Genomic DNA, 21,312 nt, shown 5'->3' on the forward strand with positions numbered 1-21,312 from the left:
ATTCTGATTGGCTGGGCCTGGCTCCTCAGAGGGTGGGCCTGGCTCCCAAGTGGGTGGGCCTATGCCCACCCATGGCTGCGTCCCTGTCATGTAGAATCTGTAGATTAGGGCCTAATGAATTTATTTAAATGAACTGATTTCCTTGTATGAACTGTAAAATTGTTGTGTTTTATATTTTTGTTCTATATATATATATATATATATATATATATATATATATATATATATTTATATATTACAGATTATATACTATGACATTGTTGAATACTCGTTTCTGATTGGCTTGAAGGGCATTCTAGAGCGTGCATTCAATTTCTATATTTCATTCTTACATGTGCTATGCTTGAGCTGCTTTTGAAAACAAAAGTTGAATTGATAACATTATTGGCCTTGTTGAATTTGATTTTCATAATAGCAAATATAGGACTGATGGTTTGGTTAGCTAAACTAGCAAGTCAGTTTGTTTGCTGACCAAGGCAACTACTGTAGTAGCTATCGAGTAAACTTGCTGGCTACTTCAGTGGATGTTGAACACATTTCTACCTGTTAAATTATATAATATATATATATATATATATATATATATATATATATCCATGGTATGAAAGGGATAATCAACGCAGGGCTCTATGTGTTCTCTGGAAATTAATGAACGATGAAAGGTTAGCTCCGCTAGTAATTCGTTGTGTAATACACCTTCCAAGTCGTTCATTATTTTCCATGGAATGCATAGCCCCTTGTTGATTATCCCTTACATAATATACTAAGATCATATCATATACCAAAACTAAAGAGAGTTACTTCCCCTATTGTGGCCTTTGCTCAGAACGTGAGGGTTGGTTGAATACAAATTGACTCAGGGAGAGAGAATCATCTGTTGAACATTTCCTTCACATCTCCTGTTCCGGGAGCCTTACAAAACCTTTTCCACATGTCCTCTATCTCCCCATCCTCATCCCTCCATCTGTCATCCACTCCTTTATTTGTCTCTCCTCGTTATCAGTCTTTTTTACACCCTGTCCTCCTTTTATTCACTATTTTCATCTAACACTTTTCTACTGATCACCATCTGTCCTCCCGAAAATCCTGTCCGTAATAAAAGAGGGATGAATAATTATCTTTCATCGTCACTTTTTTATTTTTTATTTCCTGCTCCATCTGTCAATCTGTCCATTCTGATTCGAGGACCTCTGTTTCTCAGAGGCCAAGATAATGTGAGGGACATGCTGATTCCTTAGCTATCACAGGAACTGTGGAGTGAACATGAGCCTATAAGAGAAAGCAGGGCAGAGAAGACAGGACTAGGAGGAGAGGAATGGAGAGAGTAGAGGAGGGAGGAGAGGTATGATGAGTCCTAGATAAGAATGTATCATTATAGTCAGATAGGCCCAGACCTGCTCCGTACTCTGTAAACACACACTGCATGCACCCACGCACTCCACTTGCATACCATATCCAAAAGCAAATAGCTATGCACTGAATACTTACAGTCATTCCCATTGAGCACATACGTTAGTTCAATGTCTAGTTTTGATTTACATTTGGTTGAGATGTCAACTAACGTGGATTCAACGTGAAATCAGCCCAAGAATGTCAACCGTCATTGGATTTGGGTTCAAAGTCGTGTAAAAACATGACTAAATTCCCTGACTAAATTCCCTGGCGTTGACGCCTTTTTGCAAATCCAATCAGTTTCCCACGTTGATTCAACATCATCACCATGCCATTTCTTTGGGTTGAAATGGTGTGGACAACATTGATTCAGAGAAAGAGAGAGAGAGAGAAAAACTCCTTCATTCCCCCCCACACATGTCACTTCATCTTGATTACAAACAGCTCAAAGACATTCTGGACTGGAACATTCCCACTTGGATTTTTTTTTATTCACAAGCACAGTCCGTGTAATGATTAACTGAAATCACATGGCAACCGAGACAAACAAACATGAATAATGCCCTTTTTAAGAACTCAAGGTCAAATAAGGTCAAAGTACTTGTGTATTTCCTGATAAACACAAACAATGAAAATTGTTCAAGCCAATAAAAACGGCATACAGAGGAAAATCCTGACATAACATCCTCCTATACAAGTCTGTATCATTGTTAACCTTGTAAAATCTTCCAACTCGTGTGCCACATTTTATCGTAGCCTCAGTGTAAAACTGTCGATGCTCAGTGCCACCTGCTGATGTAAATGCAGCAGTACAGCACCCTCTCAGCTATCCTCCAGTTCAGTGGGTTTTCAAACCTCGGGGGCAAGGGTTCCCAAACCATTTTTCACTCAGGGCTATCCACTATTCATGACACAAACTGTTCTCACGCCTCTTGTTGGTGGAGAGAATTTTGCAGGTTTAAAGCTTATTTCCTGCAATTCTACACATTTTGTCTGTCATGGGTAGCAAAGAAAATGTTCTTGTTTTAAAGAAACATTTTCTTGCATTTCTATACATAGCTCTCTAAAAGGTATCCAACGACTGACATGAAAAGAGGACAACTGCTGATTCACTACCCAGTTTTGAAATTGCACCTCGTCCATTCTACCATTGCACCTTTCAAGAGTAAGTTTAAAGCCAAACTCAGTTTAAAACTGAGTTCCTTAAAAAAAGTGTTAACTCACACGCCTCACAGTTTGGGAACTAACGCTCTAGGGCTCTCAAACTCAACTCTGGACTTCGAAGCCAGTTTCACTGTATTTTTTCTTTCCCTCTAGTCAGGGACTGATTTAGACCTGTGACACCAGGTGTGTGCAATTAATAATCAGGTAGAACAGAAAACCAGCAGGCTTTGGCCCTCGTAGGGTAAGAGTACCCCTGCTCGAGGGGACCCCCAGACATTTCACAATTTTGTTTAGTTGACAAGTTGAATAGCTCTGGAATAGATCAAATACATGGAATGGCTGGGGTTTCCGCTGAGAAGTTTCAGAACCACTGCATCCAGAACAGGGTTGGGGTCAATTCCATTTCAATACCAGTCAATTCAGAAAGTCAACCAAATTCAAATTCCAAATGTTCCTCATTGAAAGTTCAAATTTAAATGTCAGTGTGCTTCCTGAATTGAAATGAAATTGATCCAAACTGGAATAAACGAAATCTCAATGACACGTAAAGAAACATCCTGACCACCCTCTCTCTCTCTCTCGTTTCCATTCACTTCCCAGAATGTAAGCTTACGAGATCAGGATGGTCGAACAAGGCTACAACATAATACAGAAGAGACATCAAAAGAGAAGAAGAGGGACAGATGTTTCCTTGACATACAGTCAACAGTAGAGTGTCAGTGAATGTGTATGTGGGAGCGCACATTCGAAAGTGCAGTATATAGTTGAAACGTCCATTTGAATACAGAGCTCAGTAAGTACAACTGTCCATGTATGTGTGCATGTTGGCATGTACAGTTATACACATTTTGTTGTGTGTTGGTCAAGGTTTGTGTGCGTGTTTGCGTTGCTTAAGCATCGTCTCCGTTGGCGCCATCTCCATCATCCTCTCCTTCTTCCTCTTCCTCATTGTTATCCTCCCTTCCTCGACTCTGTACCTGCGGACAGGATTCAATGAGCTGACATGATACACCGCCTGCCTCCCAAATGGCACCTTTTCCCCTACGTAGTGCACTACTTTTGACCAGAGCCATAGTCAAAAGTAGTGCACTGACGGCCACTGCTTCCTCCTCAATGTTATACTTCACACTTCAACTCCTTTCCATCTGCACTTCTCCGTTCCCCACAGTTCCTTTCCCCTCTCAAGTGTGGCTCAGTTTGTAGAGCATAGCACGTGCAACACTGGGGTTCTGGGTTCGATTTCTGAGGGGGACCAGTACGAAGTATGGAAATATATGCACTTACTACTTACTGTAAGTCGCTCTGGATAAGAGCTTCCACTAAATGACTAGCTAAAATGTAAGCTACACCTCCTCTTCCTCCAGTAGGTCTCCCTCCTCCTCCTCTTCTGAGTCGTTGAGAGACTGGTTCTCTCTCGCCCTCTTTAGACTTTCCTCCTTCCCTCCGCAGTTGAGGAGATGAGACACCTCCCCTGTCTCCGGCTTCCCACTACTCTCCATGTCTAGAGGGGGAGCCAGAGAGATTTTAATTGATAAAAAAAATGAGTTGCTTTATACATATTTATGTCTGAAAATGCAGTGGGCAACGAGTGTACATCCATCACTCGTGTCTGTCCCCATCCTACCGGACTTCTTGCTGTGGTCCTTCCCCATGCGCTCCAGACTCTCCAGCAGGTAGTCCACTTTGTGTTTGATCTGGGCCAGCTCTCTCTTGATGGTCTGCAGGTCATCTCTCTTCACTGGGTAAGGAACAGGGGGGAGAGAGGAGAGAAGGAAGGAGGAGAGAGTCAGAGGCATACATTTACAGTCGGTATGGATGTCACTTCGAGAGAATTAACATGGATGCATGTGTCTACAGGGTAAATTAATAATGGGTAACTGGCCTGAGTGAATTTGGAGTTGGTAAGTGTGTGTCAGGGAGGAGATCAAGTTATACCGTTGTGTAGTTAGCACGAGTGTGTTTGATCAATGTCGGAAGTGTCGAAAGCGTCTGTCATTCCAGGTATGCGTGTGGCACTGACTGGTGCGTGAGGTTGAGGTCCTGTGGCTGCTCCTGAAGGTGGAAGATGAGAAGCGGGTCTTGGTGCGTCGGCTGCCCCCTCCACCTCCACTCAAACTGACCCGGGGATGTTCGGAGGGGATCGCCGGCCGAGACAAGGGTGGAGGCAGAGGGGGGGCACACGGGAATGGTACGAGTACATCCTACAACGGCAACACAAAACAGGCACACACACAGGTTATACGACATAAGGCTGTTACAAATGTAATGGGTTCAATGTGTAACATCTCTCAAAAGATCGCAGCAGTTTAAGAAGGAGGTACAGCAAAAATATCAGATTCTTTATCCCTTTCAAGTACAGTGCGTGTGGCAACGGCGAACCAAAGACTTACAGGCCATAGTAATCTCTCTGGAAGTCAAGTCATAGTCCAAATCAAATGAAGAACTGGGTGGGCGGACAGACAGACGGCCAGGGTGGTGGGAGAGAGAGAGAGTGAGCGAGATCAACTGAAACCATTGGTACAGGTCCTATTTAGTTGTTTTTTATTCACACAGAGAGGAGTTGAGATACACCTGTACATGTCTCCTGCGGAGCGCTTAACCGTCTTCAATCTCTGAGGCTTCGGTTCACAAGCGAGGTTAATGTCTGGGGGGGGGGGGGGGGGGGGGAGAAAGACATACAGAAAGAACAGAAATAGAGCAGAGGGGGAAAAAAAGAGGGGGTGTAACATCCACATTATCACATGTCCCCACATGTACTATGCCTTTAGAAGAGGGGAAACATATTGGAGGAAGAGTGGGGACACGGGAGCAGGAGTGGAATACCGCTGCCTGGGTTCTTATCTAGCACCTGTCCTACAATCATCCTCCCGTCCTCGCCCGCTACAGCGGCCCGTGCGTTCCTCTCGTTGGCGTACTGGACGAACGCGAACCCCTTGTGGATGGAGCAGCCCACAATCTTGCCCACGTTGCCGGACATCACGCTACTGGAGGTGAGAGGCCGGCTGGTGTGTTTATGAGGGGGAAATTAAGGGAGGAGAGGAAAGAGAGAGGAAGAGGGAGAGAACGGAGAAGTTGAGATATGCATGTTTGTGACTGTACGGGGCTGCTTTCCAAAATAAACTGGACCTGATTTGATAGTCTGCGTCCATACACACACACACACACACACACACACACACACACACACGATTGGTTGTTTAAAACAAGCATCCCATTCATTATGTTTGTCGGGCTACTTTAGATGATGGCTTACAGCAATGACTGTGCATAGGAGGACTTTAGGCCCTTTCCACTTTTCTGTGCCTATAATCTACATATAATGGTTTTGTACATAGGAAGGTGGGTGGGGGTTCTCCTATTTACACACACTATTTGTGTGTCAGCAGAGCTTTTGGTTATATTTCAGGGTTTATACCGGAAGGTCTCTGCTTCTACATCTAGAGAACTTATTTGGAAGGTTGAAGTAACCAGAACTCACTCCATGTCGCCTGTGCCCTGGGCGGGCGTGGTCTGCCTGTTTCAGTTGGAGAGAAGAGTGTTGTTATTTGTCAACTGAGCCTGAGCTCTGCTATGCATCGTGGGAGACGTAGTGCATCTATGGAGTGATGTCTCTAGAACTACAAAAGTCTTCAGAGAGTGAAGCGTTTCATATTTTTGGATCAGTGCTGCTCCCACGAGGTACTTCAAAAATACAAAATATATACAGTATATATGCCTCACTAAAAAATAAAAAACATGGAGTCATGGAGGTAAAAGAAAAAGGAGAGGATGGCCCAAAAAAAACCTGTTGGATGAATAGTATTATCATATAAAACAAGACAAATAAGTTAGAAACTGATTCATTGGGCAGGTCAATGAGCCAATTCAGAAAACCCCAAAGTGCTTAAGAATATTACTGTACATAGACAGACAAACAGTATGAATCATAACTGGCATGTGAGGCCCAACATACTGTAAGAGACACTTGATAATATAATAGTATAATAGTGCACGCTCGATGAGGTGTCGCACAAATATCTGAACAACAACAATATAAATGTCTTCGGGTCCTTGAAAAGTGCTATATAAATCTCATGTATTATTAATAATATGAAGTGATTTTGGCAAACCGTCTTTCATTATACATTTCTGTAAATCAAATCAAGGGACATGTAATTAGTTGGCGTGGTGAATGAAAGAGGACATTCCTAAATGTCAATCCCAAAGCAGAGTACCTCTTGGCCCACAGCCACTTTCCTAATGATAAAAACAGATGTTACAATGGACCACGACACAGCCAAGGGAAGTTCCACATCTGTCTCTGCACCGTGTACACACGCACGCACACACACACACACTCACACACAATCATTTTGGATGAGACTGTTGCGTCTTGTGTTGGGTCTGGTTGTCTTGCCAAAAGCACGAATTTGTGTGATGATTTTTTCTTTGCTGGCCAGTTGACGGGGTTGCTATCCACCAGCATCCATATGAGACTAGAATACAGGCAGTGCATGTGACCCGAATCAAGAGGTGATGCAATACACACAGCTGGGTACTATTTCAGAAGATCCGGTTACACAAATGTCCGAGGTGGCAAAGGGCCGGATGGATATTGTTATTTATCGGCGTAGTCACAAACCCCGACCTCGATACCCATGCGAACCCAAACTGCCATTTTAAAGCTCAATTATGGCAATTGTACACATTTTGCCATGTCTTATGTGTTTTCATACCTGAGTGACTCAGCAAAATCAAATGGGGGCCACCTGGGATGTCAAGAGTAAAAATGCATAACAAGAGGAAAACATTTCCACATGCACTAACAAATTTCTAAATTAAATTGCACCTCGTGACGACATTCTACGATTATAACTCTCAACAGCAGTAAGTTGAAAGCCCGACAGTTCCTACATTTTTTATTTGACAAAAATGTACGTCAGGACCGCAGTCCATATCCACCCCTTTCTAGGTCCAGATATGAACCGTGGTCTGCCAGTTGAGTGTGGCTGGCGTAGGGTCTAGGGGTTGATTTGTCATTGGGCCCTAGTCTGGAAGATGTCAAACTCAGAGGAGGGGTACAAACCAATCGTGCTACATAATTCCCTTAGTGGATGACAAAACTCCCCATTAGAGGTATTATTGTACAAGGAGTGAAAAGAAACACACAGCATGTAGAGTTGTTTCATAGCGTAGAGCGCTTTAGGTTTACATTGTGGGTCGGCGTTTCTGACCAGCACATTCAATGATTGCCTGCCTCCAATTTATTCAGTTCCCAGGTGAACAATTTCATAAAACATTTTTATCATAAAAAACAACTGGTAAAGTAGGGGTTCAATGTGAAATGCAAACTAATAGGCTAATCAAAACTACAACAATGGAGAGTAGTGATTGGCTATCACAACAGCAGCAGAAAACTCCTTGCTTTGGGATTACGAAAAGGGGGAAAAGACTACTTCAGAAAGGCAGAGAGAATAAACTAAACTGGATTCAAAATCTATAGCCAATCACTACTCTCCATTGTTATAGGTCTGATTAGCCTAGTAGTTTGCATTTCACATTTAACCCCTTTAACCATTTAGCTGTGGTGACTAGGAAAATGTCAATCACAGGCAGAACCTATTCATAGACGTGCTTATTGATGAAGGTAACTTATTCCCAGGGGACTTTTGATACAGCCGCTACGCTTGATCTAAATGTGAACAGGCATAGCTTGTGGTACAGTTTTGGAAACATAAGGTATGTATCTTTCATATCAGCAAGAAATCATTTTCACACAAAAAAAGTTTCATTAATACACATCTTTATAGGGTTAGGGTTAGTGTAGGGGTGGCAGGTAGCCTAGTAGTTAGAGCGTTGGGGCAGTAACCAAAAGGTTGCGAGATTGACAAGGTAGAAATCTGTTGTTCTGAACAAGGCAGCTAACCCACTGTTCCTAGGCTGTCATTGTAAATAAGAATTTGTTCTTAACTGTCTTGCCTAGTTAAATAAAAAAAAAAAAAGTATTTCCACACTGCCATATCTCCATGTTATAGTATGTGTTTAAGGAAGACAGCTAATTTCCACAGGTGGTCGCCTCTATCTAGCATCCTCTGAACACCTCTGCAATGGAAGAAAGCCACCAGAAACATGTTGTAACCGAAAAATACTGTCGGTTGCAACTGTGATAAAGCCGGATAAAACAGTGTACAGGCGGCAGGTAGCCTAGCGGTTAGTGCGTTGGGCCAGTAACCTAAAAGTTGCTGGTTTGAATACCCAAGTCGACATGGTGAAAAATCTGTCTGTGCCCTTGAGCGAGGCACTTAACACTAATTTGCTCCAGGGGCGCCTTACTACTATGGCTGACCATGTAAAACAATTCAATTTACTGCACCTATCCGGTGTATGTGACAATGAAACACATTTTTTTAAGTGCATCTTTTGCTGTTGTGAAATTATTTTTATGTGATATGAAAGTTCCTAGAACTATATTGCAATTGAGAATCGATTCACATTTAGATGGAGTATTTGTCTGTTTTGGCTGCTAGAGCCTGTCTACTTTTGAAAATGAACATATAAGGTCATATATGGACCTTGGGGAGTAATGGTAGGCTCATCTACACTGCTTAAGACTACATTCTTGGGCTAAGGCAGACCCTAAAGACCAAAACTGTGCACAAACTGACTCACACAGGAGATAAATTATTCAGCTGTGGCGACTGTGGGAAAAGCTTCAGTCTCAAAGGTTACCTAAGGAAGCACAAAGCAACTCACACAGGAGAGAAACCATTTATCTCTGGAGAATGAATGGTCAGACTGGGGTTATTGTTGATACATTAAATATATACTTTCCAAAAAAGATCTCCGTCCATTTGTCAAAAACGATTTTTCATTCATTTTGAACTAATTCTGCAAATTCATGATATTGAGTATTGATATACAATCGACTCCTGAGAAATAAATGATTCTCCCAGATCATCCTATACTTATGATAACCACTGTTTATCTAATGTTTTTTTATTTTTTAAAGGTAGGCATCGTTTCACTTTACTAGTCTGTGGACTGGCTGCCTTGCACAGTAGTAAACCCCCAACCAGCTGGCGGGGCTGTTGTGTTTCTGAGCTTGCCACTCGCTAGCTAGAACTAAGGAATCGTCTAAAATTCCTGGAGTAGAACACGGAAGTAGGATTGGAGACGAATTTGTTTTGATTTTGAACATTCATTCTGTTGACTAAAGAAATACCAACTGACTCAGTTGAATTTGCAACGCAAAACTAATTTGATAGAAAATGTCTAAACTAGAGTTCTTGCGTGTATTTTTGAATGAGCGTTTAACGGCTGCTGCTGTGGAGATTTTCGGGGCAGTTGAGGAAACGGTAGTGGGGTACCAGGAGGAGAATGATCGGCTACGGAGACTGCTGTGTATCACACCAAAGATAACATGTATAGGTTCGTATGTTTACTGAACACAAATATAAACGCAACATGTTACAGTTTATATAAGGAAATCAGTCAATTGAAATAAATTAATTTGGCCAAAATCTATGGATTCCACATTACTGGGAATACAGATATGCATCTGTTTGTCACAGATACCTTAAAAAAGGGTCGGGGCGTGGATCAGAAAACCAGTCAGTATCTGGTTTGACCACCATTTGTCTCATGTAGCGCGACATATCTCCCTCGCAAGGAGTTGATCAGGCTGTTGATTGTGACCTGTGGAATGTTGTCCCACTCCACTACAATGGCTGTGCGAAGTTGCTGGATATTTGCGAGAACTGGAACACGCTGTCGTACAGGTCAATACAGAGCATTATAAACGTGCTCAATTGGGTGGCAAGTCTGGTGAGTATGCAGGCCATGGGACATTTTCAGCTTCCAGGAATTTATGTTCAGATCCTTGCAACATGGGGCCGTGCATTATCATGCTGAAACATGAGGTGATGGCAGCGGATGAATGGCACAGTCATGGGCCTCAGGATCTCCTCACAGTATCTCTGCATTCAAATTGCCATTGATACAATGGAATTGTGTTCATTGTCAGCAGGTTATGCCTGCCCAAATCATAACCCCACCGCCACCATGGGGCACTCTATTCACAACGTTTACATCAGCAAACCGCTCACCCACACAACAACATACACAGTGAAGTCTGTTATGATGGCGAACTGCAGTCAGGTCAAGACCCTGGCGAGGACAACGAGCAAGCAGATTAGCTTCCCTGAGGCGGTTTCTGACAGTTTGTGCAGAAATTATTGGTTGCGCAAACCCACAGTTTCATCAGCTGTCCGGGTGGCTAGTCTCAGATGATCCCTCAGGTGAAGAAGCTGGATGTGGAGGTCCTGGGCTGGTGTGGTTACACATGGTCTGCAGTTGTGAGGCTGGTTGGACCTATTGCCAAATTCTCTAAAATGACGTTGGAGTCGTCTTATGGTAGAGAAATGAACATAAAATGATCTGGTAACAGCTCTGGTGGACATTCCTGTAGTCCGCATGCCACTCCCTCAAATCTTGAGGCATCTGTGGCATTGTGTTTTGTGACAAAACTGCACATTTTAGAGTGTCCTTTTATTGTCCCCAGCACAAGGTGCACCTGTGTAATAAGCATGCTGTTTATTCAGCTTCTTGATATGCCACACCTGTCAGGTGGATGGGTTATCTTGGCAAAAGAGAAAGGCTCACTAGCAGTGATGTAAAGAAATTTGTGCAAAACAAATGGATAGAAATAAGCTTTTTGTGCGTATGGGAACATTTCTGGGGTTGTTTATATTTCAGCTCATGAATCATGGGACCATCACTATACATGTTGTGTTTATATTTTTGACAAGTAAGTCATTTTACATAATAAATGTCAGTTTAAGTTTTGAACATTTGTAAATGAATTAAAATATATTTTTTAAGAGGTTGGCTTATTTGGAACACCTATAATTTTTTATAATATAATAATTTATAATGACTTTAAATAAAGTCATAGAACTTCACAAGAGATAAATCTGTCATTTTATATCTACTCCTACAAAATTTAGGGCAGTAAATGTTAGAAATGTCTAAACTTCGATTCTGGTGGGCTTAATAGGTACACTTAAATAGGTATACTTTGAAGGTACTTCACACTGAAGGAAGTTAAGCGACATGAAAGCCACCCTTAACAAAATATTGTACACTTAATCCTCAGTGCAGTCAACGTGATTTCCTGTGTTTTATATTTTTTATGATAAGGCCCTTTCGGTGTAAGAGCTGTTTGAAAAGAGCCATTTCATTCCGTTTTGGTGGGATGGAGTTTTGTCCTACCTGGTGACATCACCAGGCGGTAAAGGAGTTAATAGACCAATAAGAAAGAGTTCCAAACTTCTCTGCCAATAACAGCTTTTTTGTTTTGTTGCCCATTTTTGTAATCGGAAGACAAAACTCTACACACATTTTACATACGTGCCACTTTTTTCTTCTTTTTTAATATAGTTATTTGATATATCAGGGTAGGGCTCGATTCAAATAGAAGGCAGTCAATTCAGAAAGTAAACTAAAATTACAATTCAATAATTGTAAAATGTTCATTTATTTCCAATGAATTCTCAATGAACTGACAAGTAGAAGCTATTTCTTTCCAAACTATTTACATTTCAGAATTTTAAAGAAAAATGACCTGAATTGACTGCCTTTTATTTGAATTGAGCCCAGCTCTGACATCTGGATAGATTGTACTTAAACATATCAGGTAAATGTGAAATAGTGTTTTCAGTCAGAACTATTATAAATCATGAGCTTTTAATCCTACCCCTTAGCTACCCTCAGCCAACCCCACCTATTTCTGTACACCACCCACTTATGATTTCCATTTTTATTTTTTATTTTTATTTCACCTTTATTTAACCAGGTAAGCAAGTTGAGAACAAGTTCTCATTTACAATTGCGACCTGGCCAAGATAAAGCAAAGCAGTTCGACACATACAACGACACAGAGTTACACATGGAGTAAAACAAACATACAGTGAATAATACAGTATAAACAAGTCTATATACGATGTGAGCAAATGAGGTGAGATAAGGGAGGTAAAGGCAAAAAGGCCATGGTGGCAAAGTAAATACAATATAGCAAGTAAAACACTGGAATGGTAGATTTGCAATGGGAGAATGTGCAAAGTAGAAATAAAAATAATGGGGTGCAAAGGAGCAAAATAAATAAATAAATAAAATACAGTAGGGAAAGAGGTAGTTGTTTGGGCTAAATTATAGGTGGGCTATGTACAGGTGCAGTAATCTGTGAGCTGCTCTGACAGTTGGTGCTTAAAGCTAGTGAGGGAGATAAGTGTTTCCATGTGCCATACATTTTGAGCCTTTTTAATTGCATAGTATCTACAGATTGTAAGTCAAAGATTTATATTTTTACTAAGCATTATTTTGTTTATTGACTATGGTTTTCCAAATCTCCCAACTGTGCTATTTGTAGGGTTAGTTTTAGGTGAATGGAGTGATTTTTCTGCCATTCCTGAACCTGTGACCAGAAACAAGCTACATAGGTTCAATACCAGAATATGTGATCTAGTGATTCTGTCTCTTTGCAACTATAAAAGCTAGTTTTCAGATTTCCCATCCCCACTCAGAACATTCCCAGACAGTCCTAGCAGAAATCAAGGAATAGCTCTTTGTTAAGAAACTAAACTATATGACCAAAAGTATGTGGACACCTGCTCATTGAACATATAATTCCAACCATGGGCATTAATATGGAGTTGGTTCCCCCTTTGCTGCTATAACAGCCTTCACTCTTTCGAAAAGGCTTTCCACTAGATGTTGGAACATTGCTGCGGGGACCTCCATGCAGCCCCAAAAGCTTTAGTAAGGTTGGGCACTGATTTTGGACGATTAGGCCTGGCTCGCAGCTGGTGTTCCAATTCATCCTTAAGGTGTTCTATGGGGTTGAGGTCAGGGCTCTATGCAGGCCAGTCAAGTTCTTCCACACTGATCTCAACAAACCATTTTTGTATGGACCTCGCTTTGTGCACGGGGGCATTGTCATGCTGAAACAGGAAAGGGCCTTCCCCAAACTGTTGCCACAAAGTTGGAAGCACAGAATCATTTATATCATTTATCATTTATCATTTAGATTCTGTAGCTTTAATATTTCTATGGGGCCTAGCCCGAATCATGAAAAACATCCCCAGACCATTATTCCTCTTCCTCCAAACTGTACAGTTGGCACAATACATTGGGGCAGGTAGTGTTCTCGTGGCATCTGCCAAACACAGATTTTTCCTTCGGACTGCCAGATGGTGAAGCGTGATTCATCACTCCAGAGAATGCGTTTCCATTGCTACAGAGTCCAATGGCGGCGAGCACCCGAAAGAACAGTTATTGTGCTGACGTTGCTTCCAGAGGCAGTTTGGAAGTTGGTAGTGAGTGTTGAAATCGAGGACAGACGATGTTTACGCGCTGCACACTTCAACACTTGACGCTCCCATTCTGTGAGCTTGTGTGGCCTACCACTTCACTGCTGAGCCGTTGTTGTTCCTAGACGTTTCCATTTCACAATAACAGCACTTACAGTTGACCGGGGTAGCTCTAGCAGGGCAAAACATTTGACATACTGACATGTTGGAAAGGTGGTATCCTATCATAGTGCCAATTTGAAAGTCACTGAGTTCTTCATTCAGCCCATGCTACTGCCAGTGTTTGTCTATGGAGATTGCATGGATTCGTGCTCAATGTAATACACCTGTCAGCAACAGGTTGTGACTGTAATAGCTGAATTCCTGATACTTGCTGGTTGAAAATGCAATCTACACAGGATCTTCTAATCAGCCTGTTTGCATGGGTGGGAGTTTTGGCTTGCCTGGTGACATCACCAAGCGGTAAATTGGTTGATATACCAATAATAAAGACAGTTCCAAACCTCTCTGCCTATAACAGCTCGTTTTAAGTTTCCCCCTCCCCATTCAGACCACTCCCAGACAGTCCTAGCCAAATTCTTGCTTAAGAGCAATTTTTTTGCCATTTTAATGGAAAACTATTACAGTAAGGTGCCTAATTGTTACCCAGAAATGATTTGATATTGATTTAAAAACAGTTGCATTGGTCCTACATGTAGTTCACTACTCCCCAACACTGCCAATTAGCTAGGCAGGCCAAACGCATTTTCATGATTAACTAATATCATAAAAATCAATAAATCATAGCACTTTTTGGGGCTCGTTCTACAGTTTTTACCTGATTAAGTTCGTCCCTGTTGATGAAAAATTTTCTTAAAAGTACTGTTTCTGCTTGCTGTGGTTGTGGATTTTCGATGTATTGCCCAGTATCAAAACCCTAGTTTCAAATGTCCAATTTCATAACCAATATGCTGAACTTAGTCGTGATATTTGACCAAAACATAAAAAAATACTCTACACGTCACACTTGTGTTCAGATAACTTTTATTTTGCTCAGTTAGCACCTTATCTACCACATAGAGGCACTCTTTCCTCAGGTCTAAAAAATATCCCAATGCCCCAGGGCAGTGATTGTGCCCTGTGTAGAGTGCTGTCCTTCGGGTGGGTGTCCTGACGGGTGTCCTGACTCTCTGTGGTCACTAAAGATCCCATGGCACTTATCGTAAGATAAGTGTCCTGGCTAAATTCCCAAGCTGTCCCTCATACCATCACGGTCACCTAATCATCCATCCCCAGCTTACATTTGGCTCATTCATCCTCCTCCTCTCCCCTGTAACTATTCCCCAGCTCATTACTGTGAATGAGAATGTGTTCTCAGTCAACTTACCTGATAAAATAATGGTAAAATGAAATAAGACCATACTACTTCTGAATGTTTAGTGTAGCTAGGTGTACTCAGGCATGTCTAAAGGCTGATGACTGTATGATTCAGGTGTTCGATTTAATTATGTGGTATATAGCAAACCTCTGCTCCTCTTCTTCCTTCCAGACTCCCTGCAGCTCTCTCCCATAGTTTCAGAAGAAGAGGCTCCCCCTGAGCAGCAGCACTGTGAGGAGGAGTGGAGCCCCAGTCTGGGGCAGGAGGACCCAGGGCACACACAGATTAAAGAGGAACAGGAGGAACTCGGCACCAGTCATGAGGAAGAGCAGCTTCAAAGGCTGGAGGCTGATATCATAGAGTTTAAATTCACTCCTTTCTGTGTGAAAAGTGAATGGGATCAGGAAGACCCACTTTGGTCCTTGACTCTTCCCCAAACCCAGACTGTGGAGAACAGAGACAGTGACTCTAAACTAGTGGATTCTAAACCTTTTGGCACTGTGCCCCACCTAAAGGGTCTCGAGAATCCCTGTGACCCTCCATATAATCAAAACAATGACTCCAGCTATTTCTCAATTGTAAGCCGCAACCCAGTAGGTCTTGACATTAGCCCACCATTGGGGGAACAATGTTCCAAACCCACCACCATGTCTAGAATAACTCACCGCTGCTGTGACTGTGGTGAAACATTTGCTCAGAAAGCTGACCTGCAGAGGCATGTTACTCTCCCCGAGAAGAGACCCAGTGAATGCCGCTTCTGCAAAACAAACTACAGCTCCACCTGTAAACTGGAGGCACATGTCCGACTCTGTCATGGTGGGAAACCCTACACCTGTCCTGTTTGTGGCGAGACCTTCAAAGTGAAAGGAGATCTTTCCAAACACACGATGATTCACACAGACGAGAAACCATTTAGCTGTAGCTGGGATGACTCTGGGAAGAGCTTCAATCTCAAGGAACACTTAACCATAGATATACTGACCGGAAAGAAACCATTTAGCTGTGGTGTCTGTGGAAAAGGCTTTAGTCAGAAGGGTTCCCTTAAGAAGCATATATTTACTCACACGGGAGAGAAACGATTTACCTGTAGTGACTGTGGGAAAGGCTTCCATCAGAAGTGGACCCTATCTGAACATATACGTACTCACACAGGAGAGAAGCCGTTTAGCTGTGGTGACTGTGGGAAAAGCTTCAATTTGAAGGGGAACCTAAGGAAGCATAAACTGACTCACACAGGAGATAAACCATTCAGTTGTGGTGACTGTGGGAAAAGTTTCAATTTGAAGGGGAACCTAAGAAAGCATAAACTCACTCACACAGGAGAGAAACCGTTTAGCTGTTGTGACTGTGGGAAGAGCTTCAATCTGAAGCAACACCTAAACATGCATAAATTGACTCACACAGGAGAGAAACCATTTAGCTGTGGTGACTGTGGGAAAAGCTTCACTCAAAAGTCTAGCCTGCTGACACGTGAAAACAATCCACAAAGGAATAAAACTGGAGGAAAATTGATAGAGGCAATTCAATTATGACAAATAGATATTATGTAAGAAGAAGGAAATTAAAGGGTAGGATGTGGACATCACTCGTGGGGGGGGGGGGGAATTAATGATGAACAGAGTATTTTAGGAAACACACAGACCTGCTGTTCAAAGTCTGTTGATGTTTTCACGGCATTAGAAACAGGAATTCCTCTTAGTTTGTTTTGGAATTTCTCTCAGGGCGATGAGAAAATGGTCTGACTGATGTTATTTGTACATAATATTTTTTTTAAAAAGGAACTTTCCATAAAATGCTATAAACTGTTTCTCATCCATTTTGACCTAATGCTGCTTATCTATATGATAACATAAGCTGCAGGAGAGTACAATTTTGGTCTGATTTTCTTCATTTTAGGTTAAAAAGAAGAGTGTCGTCCTCTTACATCTGTCTGTACACTTGATATGTCGCTGTGGTTTGTATAATATTATTTAAGATCGTGCTGTCATAATGCATTTGATGTAAGCAATTGTGGGCCCATTTTGAATCTAGAATGACTCCATTACCCACAATGCTCATCGACTGGATTTTTACACAATTACCATGGCAATTATGCGTCACAATAATAATATACATTTTTGCAACATGCAGCAATCCATGATATTGAAGGTAAGGTAACACTTTACTTGACACCCAGCAGCATAACACATTATGACACGGTCATAACTACTTTATGGCTGGTAATGACACCTACAGTGCATTCGGAAAGTATTCAGGCCCCTTGACTTTTTCTACATTTTGTTACGTTACAGCCTTATTTTAAAATGGTTTAAATTGTTTTTTCCCCTCATCAATATATACCCCCTAATGACAAAGAAAAAACTTTTTTTTAGACATTTTACAAATTGTATTACAATTAGACTGAAATATCACACATAGATTGCGTCGCTGCGCAGCTATTTTCAGAGATAGTTGTCCTTCTGGAAGGTTCTCCCATCTCCACAGAGGAACTCTGGAGCTCTGTCAGAGTGACCATCGGGTGTTTGGTCATCTCCCTGACCAAGGCCCTTCTCCCCCGACTTCTCAGTTTGGCCAGGCGGCCAGCTCTAGGAAGAGTCTTGGTGGTTCCAAACGTATTCCGTTTAAGAATGATGTAGGCCACTGTGTTCTTGGGGAACTTCAATGCTGCATCGTTTTTTTTTGTACCTTTCCCCAGATCTGTGCCTCGAAAAAAATTATGTTTCGGAGTTCTACAGACAATTCTTTCGACCTCATGGCTTGGTTTTTATAAATACCTGTTTTCACTTTGTAATTATGGTGCATTGTGTGTAGATTGATGAGTATATTTTATTTATTTAATCCAGTTTAGAATAAGACTGTAACGTAACAATGTGGAAAAGGGGAAGGGGTCTGAATACTTTCCAAATGCATTGTACATAAGTGTTTAAAGCCACATTTATTCACTTCAGTTTTTTCCCTGCCAATACGATTTTTTTTTCATTTGAAAGTTTGTTTCTGAAGTCCTTAGTTGTTGTAATGAATTCTTTAGTCGTGTTTTTTTCTTCCCATCATTTTAAATCACTTTATGACACTGTCGTACAGCCTTGTGATCATCGTGTGTCACTTTACTTGGACTAAGAAAATACACTTTATAACACTGTCAAGAAGCATTATGACCGTCATAATCATATAAGCCAGATAGGCCTGTCAGGTAAATGCCCTTATGTCAGTCATCAGTCAAAAAGAGGGTGTCTTGTCCTGCTCCTTAAATCTGGTCCCCCATTCATCCCAGTCATCAGAAACTGAGCTTTTGGGTAGGTGCATGTCTGACATGAATGTGTGCACACTTACAATAATAATAATTTAATAATGGTCAATTTCAGAAAATGTTACATAACATTAACATACTGTTGACATGTAATGGCATGTTTTGCCTTGTGTGGTAGGTTTTGTGGGTTTTGACACTCTTATGTAGGTGTCATAACCAGCCATAAATTAAAGCAATATACACACTATATATACAAAAGTATGTGGACACCCCTTCAAATTAGTGGATTCGGTTATTTCAGCCACACCCGTTGCTGACAGGTGTATAAAATCTAGCACACAGACATGAAATCTCCATAGACAAACAATGGCAGTAGAATGGCCTTACTGAAGAGCTCAATGACTTTCAACGTGGCACCATCATAGGATGCCACCTTTCCGACAAGTAAGTTAATAAAATTTTGTTTCACCTGGTGCTGTTATTGTGAAGTGGAAACATCTAGGAGCAAGAATGGCTCAGCCGCAAAGTGGTAGGTCACACAAGCTCACAGAAAGGGAGCGGCGAGTGCCGAAGTGCGTAACAATTGTTTATCCTCGGTTGCAACACTCACTACCGAGTGTCGGCTGGAGTGGTGTAAAGTGTCAGCTGGAGTGCCAAGCGTCGGCTGGAACCAAGAGTCGGCTGGAGTGGTGTAAAACTTGCCGCCATTGGACTCTAGAGCAGTGGAAATGAGTTCTCTGGTGCGATGTATCACGCTTCCTCATCTGGCAGTCCGGTGGATGAATCTGGGTTTGGCAAATGGCAGGAGAATGCTACTTTCCCAAAGTCATAGTGCCAACTGTAAAGTTTGGTGGAGGAGGAATAATGGTCTGGGGCTGTTTTTCATGGTTCGGGCTAGTCCCCTTAGTTCTAGCGAAGGGAAATCAACGCCACAGCATACAATGACAGAAGATTCTGTACTTCCAACTTTGTGCCAACAGTTTGCGGAATGCTTTTTCCTGTTTCAGCATGACATAGCGAGGTCCATACAGAAATGGTTTGAGCATCCTGTCGGGCTATATCACCGCCTGGTGCGGCATCTGCACCGCCCACAACCACAAGGCTCTCCAAATGTGGTCTGCCCAACGCATTACCGGGGTCAAACTACCCGCCCTCCAGGACACCTACAGCACCCAATGTCACAGGAAGGCCAAAAAGATCATCAAGGACGTCAACCACCCGAGCCATTGCCTGTTCACCCCACTATCATCCAGAATGCGAGGTCAGTACAGGTGCATCAATGCTGGGACCAAGTTACTGAAGAACAGCTTCTATTTCAAGGCCATTAGACTGTTAAACAGCCATCACTAGGACATTAGAGGCTGCTGCCTGTAGGCATAGACTTGGAATCACTGGCCACTTTAAGGAATGGAACACTAGTCACTTTAATGATGTTTACATATCTTGCATTACTCATCTCATATGTATATACTGTATTCTATACTATTCTACGGTATCTCATTCACTTAATAATGCTTACATATCTTGCATTACTCATCTCATATGTACGTATATACTGTTTTTCTATACTATTCTACTGTATCTTAGTCTGTTCCGCTCTGACATTGTTTGTCCATATGTACTCTGTATAGTCTTAATTACTACTTAGATTTGTGTGTATTGGGTATATGTTGTGTAATTTGTTAGATCTTACTTGTTAGATAGTACTGCACTGTGGGAGCTAGCACATGCATTTCGTTACACCCACAATAACATCTGCTAATCACTTGTATGTGACCAATAAAGTTTGATTTGAACTGCGCTGCTTTGCTTATAGTCTACAGGGGCCCGTGCGTAAGCTCTTCAACGACATATGTCATGACCTGCTGCCCTGTTTCCCTAATTCTTAAACCAGCGTTTCCCAAACTCCGTCCTGGGGACCCTAAGGGGTGCACGTTTTTGTTTTTTCCCTAGCAATACACAGCTGACTAAAATAATAAAAGCCCAATGATGAGGTGATTATTTGAATCAGCTGTGTACTCCTAGGGCAAAACCAAAACATGCACCCCTTGGGGTACCCAGGACTGAGTTTGGGAAACGCTGTCTTAAAAACTAACCCTCAAATCCTTTCAAATAATGCTGTTAAATAAAGCTAGGTATATAATGAGTCAAATAAGCATTAGGCCTAAAAAAATAGGCAACAAACGTTAGCTGGTAGATGCCAGCCCACACCGTTCACACCGGCCCTAGCCTACAATACTACAAGGGCTCCAGAGTGCAACTATTAAAACCATGAATTGATCAAACAGTAGCCTAAAGTGCATTGAAGGCCCAATGATTTCCCTGTGTTTATATACAGTTCCAGTCAAAAGTTTGGACACACCTACTCATTCAAGGGTTTTCTTTATGTTTACTATTTTCTACATTGTAGAATGACAGTGAATTATATAGTAACAACAACAAAAAAGTGTTAAAAAAACCAAATTGATTTTAGATTCTTCTTTTAGATTTTAGACCCTTTGCCTTTGACAGCTTTGCACACTCTTGGCATTCTCTCAACCACCTTCACCTGGAATGCTTTTCCAACAATCTTGAAGGAGTTCCCACATATGCTGAGCACTTGTTGGCTGCTTTTCCTTCACTCTATGGTCCAACTCATCCCAAACTATCTCAATTGGCTTGAGGTCGGGGGATTGTGGAGGCCAAGTCATCTGACACAGCACTCAATCACTCTCCTTCTTGGCCAAATAGCCCTTAGACAGCCTGGAGGTGTGTTGGGTCATTGTCCTGTTGAAAAACAAATGATAGTCCCACTAAGCGCAACCAGA

At 41.9% G+C, this 21,312-nt stretch overlaps 1 protein-coding gene across 1 annotated transcript; it reads left to right on the forward strand.

Annotated features, from left to right (window-relative positions):
* Window positions 1-9,687: 9,687 nt before the first annotated feature.
* Window positions 9,688-16,805, forward strand: LOC110500419 (uncharacterized). Its single transcript, XM_021577792.3, is given in 3 exon segments — window positions 9,688-9,963; window positions 15,430-16,723; window positions 16,725-16,805. Coding segments are annotated over 3 exon segments (1,500 nt in total). The 5' UTR covers window positions 9,688-9,803; the 3' UTR covers window positions 16,771-16,805.
* Window positions 16,806-21,312: the final 4,507 nt, after the last annotated feature.

This window comes from Oncorhynchus mykiss, chromosome 21, assembly GCF_057628025.1.
Source record: "Oncorhynchus mykiss isolate SJ-2025 chromosome 21, ASM5762802v1, whole genome shotgun sequence".
Classification (NCBI taxonomy): Eukaryota; Metazoa; Chordata; class Actinopteri; order Salmoniformes; family Salmonidae; genus Oncorhynchus; species Oncorhynchus mykiss.